Source organism: Rhincodon typus, chromosome 9 (assembly GCF_021869965.1).
Source record: "Rhincodon typus isolate 14 chromosome 9, sRhiTyp1.1, whole genome shotgun sequence".
NCBI lineage: Eukaryota > Metazoa > Chordata > Chondrichthyes > Orectolobiformes > Rhincodontidae > Rhincodon > Rhincodon typus.
In genome coordinates, this window is record NC_063340.1 from 12,732,313 (window position 1) to 12,748,954 (window position 16,642).

The 16,642-nt window shown below is 36.4% G+C and overlaps 1 protein-coding gene across 5 annotated transcripts in view; it reads right to left on the minus strand.

Moving 5' to 3' along the window:
• kiz (kizuna centrosomal protein) overlaps positions 1-16,642 on the minus strand; it is a 165,849-nt gene that overhangs the window by 48,030 nt on the left and 101,177 nt on the right. For 3 of the 5 annotated variants that reach the window (XM_048601150.1, XM_048601148.1, XM_048601146.1), the window contains 4 exons: positions 15,810-15,963; positions 13,879-14,038; positions 4,291-4,365; positions 2,080-2,176 (listed from right to left, as the gene is read on the minus strand). In XM_048601150.1, the coding sequence (XP_048457107.1) occupies positions 2,080-2,176; positions 4,291-4,365; positions 13,879-14,038; positions 15,810-15,963 (486 nt within the window). The remainder of the gene's footprint in view (positions 1-2,079; positions 2,177-4,290; positions 4,366-13,878; positions 14,039-15,809; positions 15,964-16,642) is intronic. The other 2 variants (XM_048601147.1, XM_048601149.1) reach the window with 2 other exon arrangements.

Consider the following 16,642-nt stretch of genomic DNA (forward strand, 5'->3'; position numbering starts at 1 on the left):
AAGCTGACATTTCGGGTTGGGACGTCAGCTTTCCTGCTCCTCTGATGCTGCCTGGCCTGCTGTGTTCCTCCAGCTCCACACTGTGTTATCTCTGACTCCAGCATTGATAGTTCTTACTATCTCTGCGTGGAAAACTACGTCTGTCACAAGGTAGATGCATAACCTCAGGGGATTAAGGTAACTATTTTGGTTATCCAGTGAAAGCATAGCATGTGCTATTATTGGCAAAATGTTTACTCACTTCTACTGTTGTAAAACTCTTTTCCTGAGAAACATACTTGTATAGCTCTTTCGAAAAGTTTCTACAGAGGCATACACTGGCAGTACTTCTGTCCCTAAACAACATGTCATTCCCATTCAAAGAATCCAGAAGCAAAGCTCAAGCTTGAGTGTTGTTTGTGTATAATTTACCCGAGTGAAAAAGATTATTAAAATAATCATGGAAAGGTGGCACAGAATTTTTTCCTAATTAACAGAGAAAGATAATGATAGAGCATGAGAATAAATAAGGATTTGATTTAACCTTTTAACTTTAGAATGTGCTGTAAACCAAAATCAACTATTGAATTAAATTTTTCAGTTAAACGTATAAGTGGTCACTGTAATAGGAAGATATGTTGTTCTTTTGCAAATAATGAACTTAAACCATAAAACATAGCCTAATCACCCATCAAGTCTGCTCTGCCAGTCAATGAGATCATGGCTGATTTGTTAATTCTCAACTCATTTACCTGCCTTTTCCCTGTTACCCATGATTCCCATACTGATTAAAAATCCCTCTATCACAGTTCTGGACATGCCTTGACAGCCCTCTACAATAAAGTATTTCATAGATTCACTACACTCAGCGAGAAGAAAATTCTTCCTCATCTTTATTTTATCTCTTACACTGGGATTATGCTCCCGATCCTAATGTTTCCAAAAGGGGAGACAATATCTCTGCATCGACCCTGTCAAGTACCTAAGAATCTTATGTGATTCAATAAGGTCTCCTGCTATTCTTCTAAATCCAATGAGTACAAGCTCAATCTACTCAACTTCTCCTCATAAGAAAATTCTTCCATACCCAGGATCAACCTTGTGAACCTTCTCTGGACTAATGCCAGTATATTTTAGATCGGGGGACCAAAACTGCTCGGAATATTCTTGTTGTGGTCTGACTAGTATGTTGTAGAGTGTTAGCAATATCTTTCTGTTTCTACACTCCACTCCTCTTGAAATAACGACTGACAGTCTCCTTGCCTTCCCTATTAACTGCTGAACTTGAATTCTAGCTTTATGTTATTCATGCATGAGGACACCAACTCTCTCTCTGTGGTGTAGTCTTTCTCCATTTTAATGCTATTCAGCTCTCCTAGTTTTCCTTGTAAAATGTCACATTTTCTCATATTACATTCCATGTGTCAAGCGTTTTGCCCACAGTCAGTGGAGCAGGAGAATTTAAAAGAAGATTAATTTAAATTGTCACCATTGTACAAAATCAGTTTATTTTATGCTTGTTAGAAATTTAAATATGATTTTTAATTAATTATGATTGCCACAAAATATCAAGGGTCATATGTATAAACTACAAAAAATAATCTTCAAAAAGATGATTTTACTGGTAGTGATACTGTGAGTTAAATACACAGATTAAATAGTGGACACCTCATCATACTGACCAATTACAGTGCAGATCAACAATAAATTACAAACACCACATGTACATGGAGGTATGAACAATGACAACGACTTAAATTCAAAGATATTGCTTCCATGAAAACGCATCTTTAAAACAACTTCGGAACAAGGTTTGTGATTCACAGTTATAGAATTCTCTGAATTACTACTTTTGATTTCTGTAAGTGGGAAATGTTGTGAATAATTAAATCAATGTTCATTTTCAAAGAATGAATCCCAGAATTTACATTTCAGCTGACAACACAAGAAATTAGGCACTATATCTCAAAATGTTTGACAAATTATATAGCACTCTTATCAGTTTCTAACATTTATATAAAGTGACCAACAATGTAGCATTTTCTGATTAAAAGTACTCATAATTATAATCATAATTACATTTAATTGCAACCATCTTACCTTAATTGTGGACTTTCTTCACTCGAGCCAGTTTCAAAATTAACCTCAACTTTATTATCATTTTTTACCTTACTGCTGTACTTCTGCTTGCTCAAACCTAGAACAAAACATGAACAAGGCCAAACGATTACACAATACATTAAGTTCTCTACTTAACATTATGGGGCTACATTCTTGAAAATCACAACATTAAGTGAAGCGGTTTTAAGTGGGTTTTACAGGAAACAAGGTTGAACTGTAGTTAGTTCTGTAATACATCATTGATCAGTTAAAAAAAAATTAAACTTTATACTCTCAAGTTGAACCTTTTTTTACATTACTTCATTTCCTAATACGGGAGTTTAACAATATTTAAAATAAGAATGAGTATGAATGAAAAACTTGTTGCTTATAATACCTCCTTTCTGACATTGATTCTGCTTCCTGACCCTCCTGCTTGCTGCAGACCCTTCCTGCTCTTCAATTCTCCAAGTTGTGGCCTCTACATAATCTCTGACAGACCCTCCTGCTGCTTCCCTCTCCTGAGTGTAGTTTTCTGTTCAAGAGCCAGATTCAATCCGAAGCTGGAGCTCCAATGCTGAGGAACTGCAAATAATTCAGAAGTACTGAGGCTTTTACAATCCATTTTTTTTAATTCTCCAAAATGCTGATTCCCTCTCCTGAATCTTTGTTGACAGTGAGAGCTTGTGATGGGAGCAGAGAAACTGTAAAAGCCCTAGCACTTTTGTACAATCAGAACTCTCACTTCTTTGACATCAGAGCTCTGGATTCAGATTCAATTTGGATCTTGAATGGGAACAAAAGAGAAGAGATACATGGGATGAGTTCAGGAGGAAGGTGGGGTCACAACCTGGAGATTAGAAGAAGGAAGAAGCCATAACTTGGAGATGGGCGAGGGAAACAGGCTACAACCTGGGGTCACGGAACAGGGAATGCGCCAATCGGGTTAGACAGGAAACAAATTTTAATAAATCTCTTGAGGCTCAACCAAAATAGAAGTCCCATGAACTTAATGACGTTAAGTGAAATAACACTTAATTAGGTTACTTTGAACGAGGACTTACTGTGTAACATATTAGTGGAATATTCACTTGAAAATCCTTCGAAGGATCATTTGTCCTGTGTCTATACAACTCATAATATCGGTGGAGTAATTGTTAATTCCCAATATGTTATTTTTCATTTTGGGTTGTTTTAATGCAAGCTGTTCATTGACACTGTTTGTGCTGTAATCATATTCTTTGATTTCTTACGTTTATACACACAGTGGAAAATTCGCACTAGTTCTTCGCTGCAGCCAGCAAAATGTGTCTTTTATCATAATAAAAGGTAAAAACAAGTGGGCAGGATGTAAAAATAAAGTCAAGTTTGTTTTTCCACCGAGCCATGAACTAATTCCTGCAATTGCTTTGTAAGGTTGATCTTTTATAAAAACATTCTTCCCAGTTGCATGAAGTTCAGAAGGTAATCATTTGTTTCACCATAAAACTTGCAGTTTTTTTTTGCATTCATAGATCTGTCACAGTTTAACAGTATTAATGAAACCCTCAAGGATTACTACAACATACTCTAGTTAAGCGTGTAGCTGATTTCCCACTATTTGTATACACTTATCAGGAGTATACACTTAAGAGGAGTAGCAATAAAGTATGTCATAGTAAAACAAAGCAGCTTGTCTGGAAAACCCTTTTAGATTCATAGCAGTTTAGGACAGTTTGAAGAGCTGAGAGTATTTATTCCTGCAAGATTTGAGTACATAGTAAGTACTCTCATCACACCAAGTGGCAAAACAGAACTTGAATGAAAATCAACAGCATTCTTGTAACATTTAATAAGTCAGAACAAAATTATGTTATACAAAAAGGAAACCATATGGGGTGGGAAAGGCGAATGTTTTTATTCACAAATGAGTTTACCCTCAAATCCAGACTAAACATTGTTTCATTCCATACACTGATGTCCCATGAATACAGGTGCTCCTTTACATATTGGTATAATTCAAAGAGAATTGAAGGAAGAAACAAAAGAATCGGAGCAATTTATGTAACTTTATCATTTATCTGCAGATATCAATATAGTCTTACACTCAGAATCAAAACAAAATCAACTATTTTCCATGCCACAGCATTTTTCATGAATAAGGGGCATGCAGTTAATTTTGTAAACAAGTAGTGTGTTGTTTCATGAAATAAAACCTCTACTGGCTACTACCTGCTGAATGTAAATCTGAAACCTCCTCGTTCTTCTGCATTGCCGATAACTTTAACAGTTGATAAGCTCTTGTTTCTGTTAGGTTCAAAAATAATAAACATCATCTGAGCTTTAATATATTAAAACAGCAACAGACAAATTGATAAGACAAGAAAATACATACCAATCCCATTTTTTGTCTCAATGATCAGCTGTATTTATTGTTGCAGGAAAAAATGCTTCAATGTAAGGGGCATTTTTCATCAGCTTGAGTCTCCTCCCTCACACGAGACCCCAAAACAAATCAGAATAAATGCCTCATACACATTTTTGTTGATTTAGGTCATTAACCTGGACTAACATACCCCAGGTAGATTTCACACGTGGAATTAGCTACCATTTCACTTTCTGCAGCAGGCTTCAGGGTACTGTCGCAACAGTGATGACCATGAGTTGTTCTAGTTATGGTCTAAAAAACAAGCAGGCCTCTAATCGTAATAGTTTTCCATTAAGGCCTGGAACAAAGGAATGTTTACTTATTTTAGCTCTCATGGTGTCATTGCTCCAATTTTTCTGGCTGACCAGAAGACTGAAAATCCAGTTCTTTTGACCAGTGCAGAGTGAGGAAAATAAGGCAAGGGATTTGATCATATCATCTAAGCTTGGTTGCAGAGAACTGGAATAGGTTCACCTGTTTCAAGCTCAAGCATTCTCTCCCATCAGTGAGAAAACCACATAAATACCAGAAAGATAGAAAACGCAAAAGACCTGGCATAAGAGGTTCCTGTATCTTTTGTCTCTTATTTGCATTCAGGAACTCAACATGCTGCAGGAACCAAACAGGTCACATTGGAGAATATAAAACTGAAGGCCATGTGGCTTTTTTGGTTGATTTTTAGGTGACAAGCTCAAACTCAGGCAAAGAAGTGATTTTTTTGATAGAATATTGATAGCGAGCAAACTTTCGATTTAAATCAGGAAAATAATTTTGGAAGGAACAAACAAAAGATTTAAAATAAATAAATGCTTACATATTCTACAGGAGGTTCTTATGCCTCACTAGCACTTTCTCCAACTCCTCCTTTCCAATGAAGCTTTGCTCAGTCAGCAGTTTATAAGAATTTGATGAAGATGTGCCATAAGTCAATGCTGTACATTGATATAACAAGATGACAAAACAGGGAAACCAGCCACACTTATTACAAGCAGTGGGGCAGTGGTTGACGTTTCAAATAACTAGGTCAGTATTTTTCCTTGTCTTTAAGCTTTACAGTTACAAATGAGTTGAAGCAATTAGACTTGTACAAACTGACACATTCTGAGAGTTTTGACCAAATATTATTTGGGAATACGAAAAATTGCCTATAATTTTACAGCACTTATAGAACAAAACACCAAAATATTGAAAATGTACGTTTTAGGCATAGTTACAAAATAAAGGGAAACTCAATTAAAACTAAGATACAAAGGAATTTCTTCTCCAAAAGTGTAGCAAATGTCTGGAATTCTCCAGCCCAGAGATCAACGAAATTATTTAAAAAGAGGAGGTTGATTGATTTTTGAAATATCAGCAAGTTGACTTCTAAGCTGGCACAAAAGATGAGTTGAAACCTGATAAACAAGTTTGAGAGGCCAAGTCGGTGAATCCTGAGCTATTTCTTTTTCTTTTTTAAAATTCATATCAGGAAATACTACTTCCACAACAAACAGTAGACCGTGCCTATTCAGCTCACAATTAACCTTTCAGTGGACCTCAATAGCCTAGAATGAAAAATCATCCTTCTGGCTGAAGATTCTATCAGGGAAATACTTCACTCAGATGGACAAACACCTGAAAATTAGGATGAACTTACAGGAAAATTTCAGAAATGTTGCTCAACATTGTGATCTAGTGGCCAGTCTGGACCTGCATTCTCACTGGCAACCATTTACATACAAGATTGGAATTGTAAACACTAACAAAGATTGTTTTAATATTAACTGTTGACATGAAAGTGTAACAGTAAATGATGACAATGGAGAGTGTCCTAGAGGATTCAAGAGATAACCATGATGAACAGTAGAACTCCAGGAAGCACCAAAGATCAGGGGAACCTTGATGTGCATGTCCTTCAGTCATTTAAGGTAGCAGGAACCTAGATTACAGATATGCAATAAATGGTGGCCTAACCAACAACACCCATATTCCGTGAATTAATGAAAAAAGAAGATAAAAGTGATAAAGAATCATATGGGATACTCGTCTTTATCAGCCGCACAGAGAGTTGAAGTGCAGGTAGGTGATACTGGAATTGTATGAACATTACAGGAGGGATGTGATTGCACTGGAGAGGGTGCACAGGCCATTTACCAGTATGTTACCTGAGCTGGACAGTTTAGTTATCAAGTGAGATTGGATCGACTGAGGTTGTTTTTCTTACAGCAAAGGAAAGGGGACATGATTGATATGTACAGATAGGATAGATAGGAAGGAACATTTTCCCCTTGGTGGTAGGATCAACAATGAGGGGGCACAGATTTAAGGTAAGGGTCAAGAAGTTTACAGAGGATGAGAGGAAAGCTGTTTGCATCCAGAATGTGGTGGAAATCTTGAATTCACTGCCTGAAAGGGTGGTAGAGGCAGAAACCCTTCTAACATTTAAGTAGTATTTAGATGCACACTTGTGATGCCAAAGCATACAAGGCTATGGGCCAAGTGCTGGAAAATGGGATTAGGATAGTTAGGTGGCTGTTTTATAACAAGCATAGACTCTGTGGGCTGAATGGCCCTTTTCTGTGCTGCAGACTTCTATGACTCTATAATCCAAAGCATTTAATTGGAAAATAAATCACAAACATATTTTCTCTTTTAACCAACAATTTCTTAGTACTGAGAGATGAGAAAACACAAGCACTTGATCTTTAAACACAAATTAACTGATTACTGAAGTAATTTAATATATGAATAATTTTCTAATTTATGTTTTGCATTTTCTTTTTCCAGACACTGATCAAGTAGCTGTGAATTTCCAACATTCAATTCTTCTTTTTCTTTTTACCTAGTTCTAAAGAAAAACTGTTTCAAATTTACAATCAGAAGGGAAGATTCTAATACCAAGCAGCTGCAGTGCACAATTAGCATGGTACTTAAAAGAGCTATTAGCAGTCATCTTCTATGTTACTGATGTGTGTTGTAAAAATTTCACAGATAATAAATAAACAAAAATATTGCTGTTAGAAGATTTGTTCATTGCACATCCTTCTGCTCTCCAAACTTAATGAGAGCAAATTAAAGAGTTTTCACAAACCAGATAGTCGATATAATTAATACCACAAATTAAAACAAGGACTCATTGTAATGTACAAAAAGTGCGACACAATTAATTGAATGAACCAAATCGTATAATGACTTCAAAATGAGATTAAATAAAAAACAGCCAAAATATAACTTGTGAAAGGACTCTTCATTTGAATATTTGATAGAAGGTCAGACATTTAAAACCAATTGTACAGGCTCTGCTTGGAGCATGAAAACAAATTCGAAAAGCAGAAGCATTTTGCTGCAGTAGTAGAATTTCAATTACATCTTAAATCTTATGAAGGCATAACGTTTTGATGCTTTTCTTTTAAAACTGATTGGAACTAAAGTGGGTACCTGACTCAGTTGCACAGTTCTACCCTCCTACAGATACTGACAGGTCCACATTGTTATTTCCACCCAATTATCCTTATTAAATTAACATGCTCTCTCATACTTTTCATAAGTGAAAGATTCTTTTTACAAGAGATGAGCAAATGTAAATGCAATTACATTCAAGTGTGATCCAAACTTCATTAATTGTTGTTACTGTATTTCATCCACAGCTCCCAAATGCTACAAAATCTGTCATATTCAAGTTTTTTATATGGCAACCTAAATTTTAGGCCTGATGGAAGAAACTTAAATTGATTAAAGAGACTTGCTTTGTACAGTATCTAACAATGAATTTGTGAATACATTTTAATATTTTTGTATTGCTTCCTAATTGCACTCTCAGACCTTATGAAAATCACCAATAAAACAATCTTAAAAACATTTATTTAGTTGAAATTAAATAATACCTCTACCAATTTTACAAACAAAATGAATATTGAAAGACAAGAGGATATTTGTTCATTGTAGTTGTGAAGATTATTACAGCTCATTAGTGGTGGACAAAGTATACTCTGCCTCTATTATGCACTAACTAAATGCAATCTTTTTAACAAAAAATTGAGGAATTTAGTTTTGCCCTGTTGCAAATCATGTTGAGCAAATAGAGGTGAAATTTGTGATTCTAATGATCTCTGATCACAATCATATTTATTTTTTTTTCTTGTAGTTTAATAATTCAGCAGAATGCACTTTCAAGCACTGTGGCTGAATTATTTTGTTGTGATTTGGGTCAGAAAAAAATCTAAGCAAATTCCTCAAAAAATATACCACCCAAAAGTCCTGTTTGGGGCAGACATGAATCTAGTAGATTAATAACATTAGATTTTCCTGCAAATTTCAATAATCTGCTACAGTAGTGACTTATAGTGGAGTGAACAAGGAACAGAGCGAGTATATTTAATTGGGGAATTTTGGAATGAGCAGAAAATGTGATTACAGAGTGCAGAAACTGTGTTCATAAAATCAAACTAAAATTTAAACTTTAGAAGTTCCAAGTCCATTGGCTGCACTGAATAGTACAATACAGTTGACGGCTGGAAAAATTGCGCCAGTAAATGGCACATGAGAACACTATCACAGCTTAAAAAATACTATTTGACATTTTGTCCCTTTTTAACAGGGACAGGGAGAGAAACATTTAGTGGAATTCTGCTGTCACCGTCTCATATCCCATTCCCACAACCACACCCCTGTTATTCTTGATCTGTCAACCTGCTCCACAAAATGCAATGCTTAGGGGCACACAGCAAGATAACTCCAAATGGCATTAAGGATCCATACAGTTATTTTGGAACCTTTCCTGACTCTACTAAGTTTGAAAGGCTCAATATCTGATGTTCTTGCCAGGTGCATCACTACACTTCGAGCGAGGAATGTCACTTGCAAATTTTCAACCTTCTTCACATTACTTAACCCTGCTGTTACCTATATCAGGGTATTAAACTATATTTCTTATGATCACTGTTGCTCAGCTTCTAAACCTAGGATCATGACTAAATAATAGATGTTTCCCCTGCTCTGCTTTAAAAATGCTGAATCAACATGTGATAATGGATTATCCTACTATTTTATCTCAGTTTTTTCAAAACTGCTCACACACATTTCATTTCAAGATAGAACAACTAAAACAGTCCCCAGTTAATAGTCTCCTCTTCCTAAATTGTATGGATTCTGTATAATATGAATATAAAATTCAAATCTGATTTCCATCATTTTATGGAAAAATATTAGCCAAGAAACTTAAACAGTAACTACTAAAATAGTATTCTTTTCCTTCCACTTTGTGGTGCTTGCTCATTACCAACATCCTACTGGTATACATTATATACATAATATATACTGCACATGGCATAGATATTTACAGTGTAGCTTGAATTTTAGGTGAGCTTAATAAGAATGTCAATAGTTCAACTTCTCTCTATCCCAAGGAGGCTGAAATTATGTATAGCACTGCATGCTAGTTAATATAGGCCATGACAAGCTATCCCACTATATCCTGAACAAGAAAAGGTGAGGATATGACCTCACTTGATTGTGAATAAATTCAAAGCTAATTTGCAGAAAATATATTTCAGTAAGAAAATGATCAGTCTATGAAACAGCTTTCCTATGGAGCTAGATCAAGGTGTTAACATCGGCTCATTCTAAGATAAATCAGTTAGATTTATTTCACAAAATAATAACTCACATTGTGTATGTCAGAGGTAAAGCAACAGTGGTTGTTGCTGACATTGATGAAAGCTGCTCAGAGGTCAAACAACTTTTGTGGCACCTTTCCCCAAGTTAAATTTAAGCTGCAAACTTATTAACCATACCTCTGGTGTTCACATCCACGTCATTTGTATAAATGATAAAAAGCAGTAGAGCCAGCACCGATCCTTGTGGTCCACTGCTGGTCACAGGCCTCCAATTTGAAAAGCAACCCTTCACCACCACCCTCTGTCTCCTACCTTCGAGCCAGCTCTGTATCCAAATGGCTAGTTCTCCCTGTATTAACTACACTGATCTGCCTCAGTTCTTTATTCCTTAATAACTTGGCCGAAAAAGAAACCTATCAAATCTTAATTTTGACAAATTCAATTGGCCAAGCCGCAACAGCATGTTGGCGAGCTCCAGAGTTCTACTCTTCTTTGTGTGAAAAAGTTATTCCTGACATCACAGTGAATAACTTATGCCTAATTTTATGTTAAGGCGTCTCTTTGGACTCCCCAGAAAAGCAAACAGCTTCTCTCTCTCCCTCTCTCCACCCTATCAAACACTTTTATAACACCTCCAGTGTGTTACCTCTTCATCTTGAATATTCAAGGAAATTCAAGCTTAGCCTATTCACTCTTTTGACCTTTTTACCTCAAAATCACTCCAGTGAATCAGCACTGTATACCCTCCGAGGCCAAAATAACCTTTCCTGAGCTGAGGTACCCAGAACAGAACACAGTTCTCAAGTTGGGGTGAAACCAGAGCTCTGTACAGCCGCAACTTAACTTCCATTATTTTATATTCCAGCCCCTTTTTAGATAAAGGCCAGAATTCCATTCAGCTTTTTAATTTCTTTTTCATACTATACATTAGAATTCTTCCAAAAGACACTGTATTATCAACTTGTTCATGAAATAGATGTAAGTCTACAAATTTTAGTTTAGGAGAAGCACATCTAAGTTAATAACTGAAATAACATTTGATGCTCAAAGTATACTGTAGAGCTGGATTTGTTCTGTAAGACTTGCTACTAAATCAGCTTCTTTACGGATGAAGGTAAAATAAAATTTTGTTAAAAGGGGTCAGACATTAAAGCTCTTCATCTTGTATGCATCAGAAGAAGAATGTGAGAAACAGAGTTGAAGAAAGGAACACCAATTTAGTTGATGCTCAATGGTTGGCATTGAATTAAAGTAGGAACAGTTAACTGTCAATCTTAGTTCTCAAATGAGATAGATAGACTCTGATTGGTCGCAATGTTGCTGTGTGAATGCAGCAGAGATTGGTAGTCTCAATGGCCTGTTGTATTCAATGAAAAAGATGAAATGTATGTATGAATTATTTTTGTCTACAAGCTCTTTTGCATTAATATATCTTTACTAACACATACAAATATGTCACACTGCAAGCCAGATTGATAATTTTGAAGTTTCCAGTGTTGGCACAGTCTGGTTTATATAATAAATTATATAAGAGGACTAAAGGGATCAAAAGATGAAATTGCATGGGGAGAAAGCGGAAACAGGCTACTGAGTTGGATGACCAGCTATGATTATACTGAATGGCAAAGTAGGCCTGAAGGGCCAATTGCAGTTCCTATTTTCTACGTTTGTATGTTACAACTGCATATTCACATATAAGGAAGGAATACTGTTCTGAGATTTGCAAGCATGTGCCACTTGAGAATAACAGGCATGCCGCTCGTAGCGAACGGTCATGTTGTTTGGTATGGTCCACCAGTCATCAGGATTTACAGCCTATAGACCTGGCATTGCACCAGCACAAATCATATATCACTTTTATGTTAGGCAAAATGCCCTTTTGGCTTGATAGCAGCATCCTATTATGGGAGAAGATCACTCAAGGGGTCACTAGAAAGTATCAGAATGAGACAGTTAGCTTCAAAAGTTAAACAATCTTCTCCATCCAGGGTAATCTGCGGGAGACTGGGCACTGTTCAGGGTGATAAATGTGAACACAGGTCCTTTCATGAATTTTCGTGATATGCAGGGGATGATGATTTGATCAGATAGTCATCATCACACACAATAGTTTTGATAAACCCTATCTCAGTATCAAGCATTCACAACTACCAAATGGCTGAGGATCTAAATATGAGGTTGCCAATAAGATCTCCCTCGTGTCCTCGACCTGATGAGTGTAAGATGAAAACCTTCAATTTGTTGACTCCTTTAAGCAATGTTTAAGCTCTTAAACTACTTAAATATGAAAAAAATCATGTGCGTAATTACTTTGATTAGTTTCCCTGTTAAGTAAATTTTTCTGAGACTGTTCTTGTACACAATTTGTATGACCTAACATCTCTGCTTTTTAAAAATTTTTATCATTTAAATTTTTTAATTACAAATCTTTTTCATGATCAAAGTTACTGCAAGAGAAATGAGTAATCTTAATGATTCTGGGTTCAGTTCTGCATGTTTCTTTGTGGGTCCAGTCATCCAGAGGTCTGATCTTAAAATCTACTGAATTTGTGTTCAAAATCAACGATGGCAGGTGGAGAATTTAAATTTAGCTTCAAAAAAACCTTGGAAGAGAGAGCTGGCACCAGTAAACAGTGCCAGATTTTTGTAAAAACCTAATTACTTCATTCATCTCATTTACAGTATGAAGCATGCTGCTCTTAACCAGTCTAGCACGTGTGACCAATGCAATTGATCCTTAGATTTACCATGATCTGACCACACAAGCCACTCAGTGTATCAAATTATTACAAGAATAGAAAGAAAACCAGGCAGATGATTCATTTGAAACCTCGGCATAGAATCAGAACATGCTGAAGGTACAGACAGCCCTTGTTCCTGCAATGTTTTCCTTACTATCACCTGCTCCATGATGCTCAGATTGGACTCATCAAGAGCCACTTGGTTTACTAAAACTTTAGTCTAAATATGAATACAAGAGGTGAACAGTGATTAACTTGACATTAGGACAGCATTCAACCAAGCTCAGTACAAAAAATATTCCTCATAAAACAGAGAAAACTCTTCCATGGTTCCTCAACAAAGAAAAATAACTGAGATTATTGGAGTCCAATTATCTCAGTCCAGGCTTCATCATTGAGTTGAATTCCTAGGTGGGCCTCACATCTGCTATGGGTTGAATAATATGCCCAGGACACATGCCAACATTAAGATAGCTCCCTTTGAGGATCAAAGTTGCAGGAGTTCTCATAATAGAGTCCTCAGACTCCATCATGCCTTCTCCCATGACTATGGGCTGGTTTAAGGTGGGCAGTAATTATGGCCCCTAAAGACAGTCACAGATACTTTAGTTATTGGTTAGCTTTAGGCATCAAGGTCCCACCTTACTTCTCAGAAAGTAAGCTAATGTTTTGAGTCCAGATGATTCTTCATCAGAGCTCTGACGAAGAGTCATCTAGACTTGAAACATTAGCTTGCATTCTCTCCATGAATGCTGCCTGACCTGCTGTGATCTCCAGCATTTACTGTTTTCAGGAGATTCCAGCATCTGATGTAATTTGCTCACACCTTACATCTGATCCCACCAGCACACTCTGTCAAATTTAAACAAGGGATATCCCAGAAAAAGCACATCTGCAACATTGCAGAGTTAAAAGAAAAATGGGAAGAGGCAATACCATGATCACTTTAGATGCACAGAAGTTTACACTTGTGATATTATCTTTCAAAATAGTGCACTAATTTTTTTTTTAAAAAGCACTGTACTCACTCAGTTGATAATTTTTACACAGAACCTACCTTGCTGCTTGGTACTTTTTAGGTCAAAGCACGGCACTGGAATTTCTGGTTTAATTTCTACATCGTTGAAAATGGATGGCAAGCTGCAAGATGAGTCATCGCTTGGAAAAGACTGTTTTTCAATTTCTTTTGGAAGGATCTTCTTCAATAATGCTGTTGCCTGATTAGCAATTTAAATTGATAAGAAACAAAAGGAAATGCTGCGTATTCTCAGAACAATTAGGAAAAAGTACCATTTTGACTTCAATTAATAACCTATTAGCCTAATGGCAACAATGTAACTACTGTCAATTGTCGAAAAAACCCATCTGGCTCCTAATGTCCTTTGGGGAAGGAAATCTGTCATTCTTACCTGGTCTGGCCTATATGCAACTCCAGATCGACAGCAATGTGGTTGACTCTTAAGTACCCTTTGAAATAGCCTAGCAAGCCACTCCATTCAAGGGCAATTAGGGACGCATAATAATTGCTGGCCTTGCCAGCAACACCCATATCTTACGAAATAACAAGAAAAAAGATTTCCTGTGCTTCCAATTTTAAAAGAAGCTTTTTTGAAGAAAAGGTTGTACAACGATCAGTGTTAAGATAATGATGAGCGCTGCTGACCTTGAAGCAACTGCCTACAACAGTCTATGGCATGGATTTCAACTTTCCCAATGTTAGCTTGAATGAGGCAAAATCAGGGGGATCTTCAGTGTTGTAAAGCAGGGTAAGTAGTCAATCACATTGAAGAATTTTTAGACAAACTAGAAAATAAAATGCACCAATTCTTATTCACTTCTCAAAAATTTTATAGAGAATGAAATGAAGTTTGGGGCATACAAATCAAAAGCTAAAATATCATAAATTAACTTTGAAAACTAATTATATTGTGATAATGATTTGTAGTACATTAGAATCCAAAATTATGAATGCTAAGTACAGAGGTATTTAAACATGGAAAATAGGTACAGGAGAAGGCCATTCACTACTTTGTGTCTGCTCCTCCATTCAACATGATCGTGGCTGATCATCCAAATCAGTACCCTGTTCCTACTTTCTTATCTAACTCTTTCTTAGAAACATTCAATGCCTTGGTCTCAGCCACTTTTTGTGGCAGAGAAGTCCACAGGCTCACCATCTTCTGGATGAAGGTATTTCTCTTCATCTCAATCCTAAATGGCCTACCCATATCCTTAGACAGCGACCATTAACAATGTAATTAGTGTGAAATGGGCAATTCTTCACAGTTCAGTGATTTCTAAAAAATGCTTTCTGCAGGAACAGCTACCATTTAGAACACAGTGGGATAGAAAACTGTGCTGTCCGTATTCTAAAGAGTGTTAGTTATGAATTGGGATCAATCTGAAAATACTGGGCGAGAAGCAAGACTCAATTTGGCTTGTGCACCTGCATTCATAACATAGTCAATAGGATTGCTTTGCAGTGTAACAACAAAAGCATATAAATAGTTTTAATCTAAATTATTTTATTAGTTTATTAATTGGCAGCTTAAGAAATACATCCCTTTAATTTTGTTTTGAAGCAGAAAAATAAACAGTTTAGGTGCATACAGTACTTCTGCTATCATAGAATTGTAACTGATTTTTTATATTTTTTCTAGTTGCCTAGCAGGGCTGGACATCATCCATTTTGCCAACTTACAGAATATCATAAATGCATATAACTAAAACCTGCTTAAATGCTACCATAATGTCACAACTGCGAGAAAATCAACCAGTCATTTCTGCGAATTGCTAAACCATTTCTGCAAAGTCCTAATAGGACTGCTGACAGCAATAAATTCCAATATTCATTTAGGTTGGTGTGAAATATCAGTGCTGAGCAAAACATGTAACAATAACTTGTATTCACAAAATTTAAAACATTAGCGTACACACAATTCTTTCACATAGCATGCTTTTGAGAGCGAATCATAATGCTACTAGTACCTTTTTGGAGTTGTTACTGCTTTCTGCAACCAATAATGGTCCAAACATTTCTGCAGCCTCATCTGTGGTCAGCACCTGATGTTCCAACATAGAAAGAACGTGCAAATACCAGCGGTCCCACAACGTGGCAGAGTCAGCAGGCAACTCTGACAATCTGACAGAAAAGTTGAAGCATTGAAATTATAAACATCAAAGAAACTAAATAGGGTAATGGAAGGGATGGGGAAGGAAGGGTTGTAGGGGATTCGGCGAGGGAGGGAAGAAACAGTTTCGAGATTAGATTGCTGGGTACAGCATAGATAATAGATATTAATGGACACAGATATGCAGGGATAGATGGACACTGGCAGACAAGGAAGGAGGCAAATGTACAACAAGATGAAATTCAGAAGCGATAATAATAAGATAACTGGAGGTTTTGTAACAGTCAGAATTTATGGTTTAGTAGAAATATCAAAAATATGGCAAAAATTCAAAGGGTGAAAATGAATGCAATCAGGGATGAAAATATCCACAGAGGAATAAGTGGTGAACAGAAAAGACAGTGTTCAAGTCAAACACATCAGAGGCAATTGGGAGATAACTTGATTACATCGGAGGGGAAAAAGAGCAAATGAACTAAACTGAACTGAACATCTCAAATGCAAACAAATGCAGGTGAACACTGGGCATTTTACTGGCCTCTGAGTTGACGTATGAAGAGAACAACTTACTCTAGGTAGAGATAAGAGTATGTGATAACAGAAAAGAAGTTACTTTAATAGAGAGAGATATTAGGAACTGCAAATGCTGCAGAATCGGAGATAACAAGGTGTAGAGCTGGATGAACACAG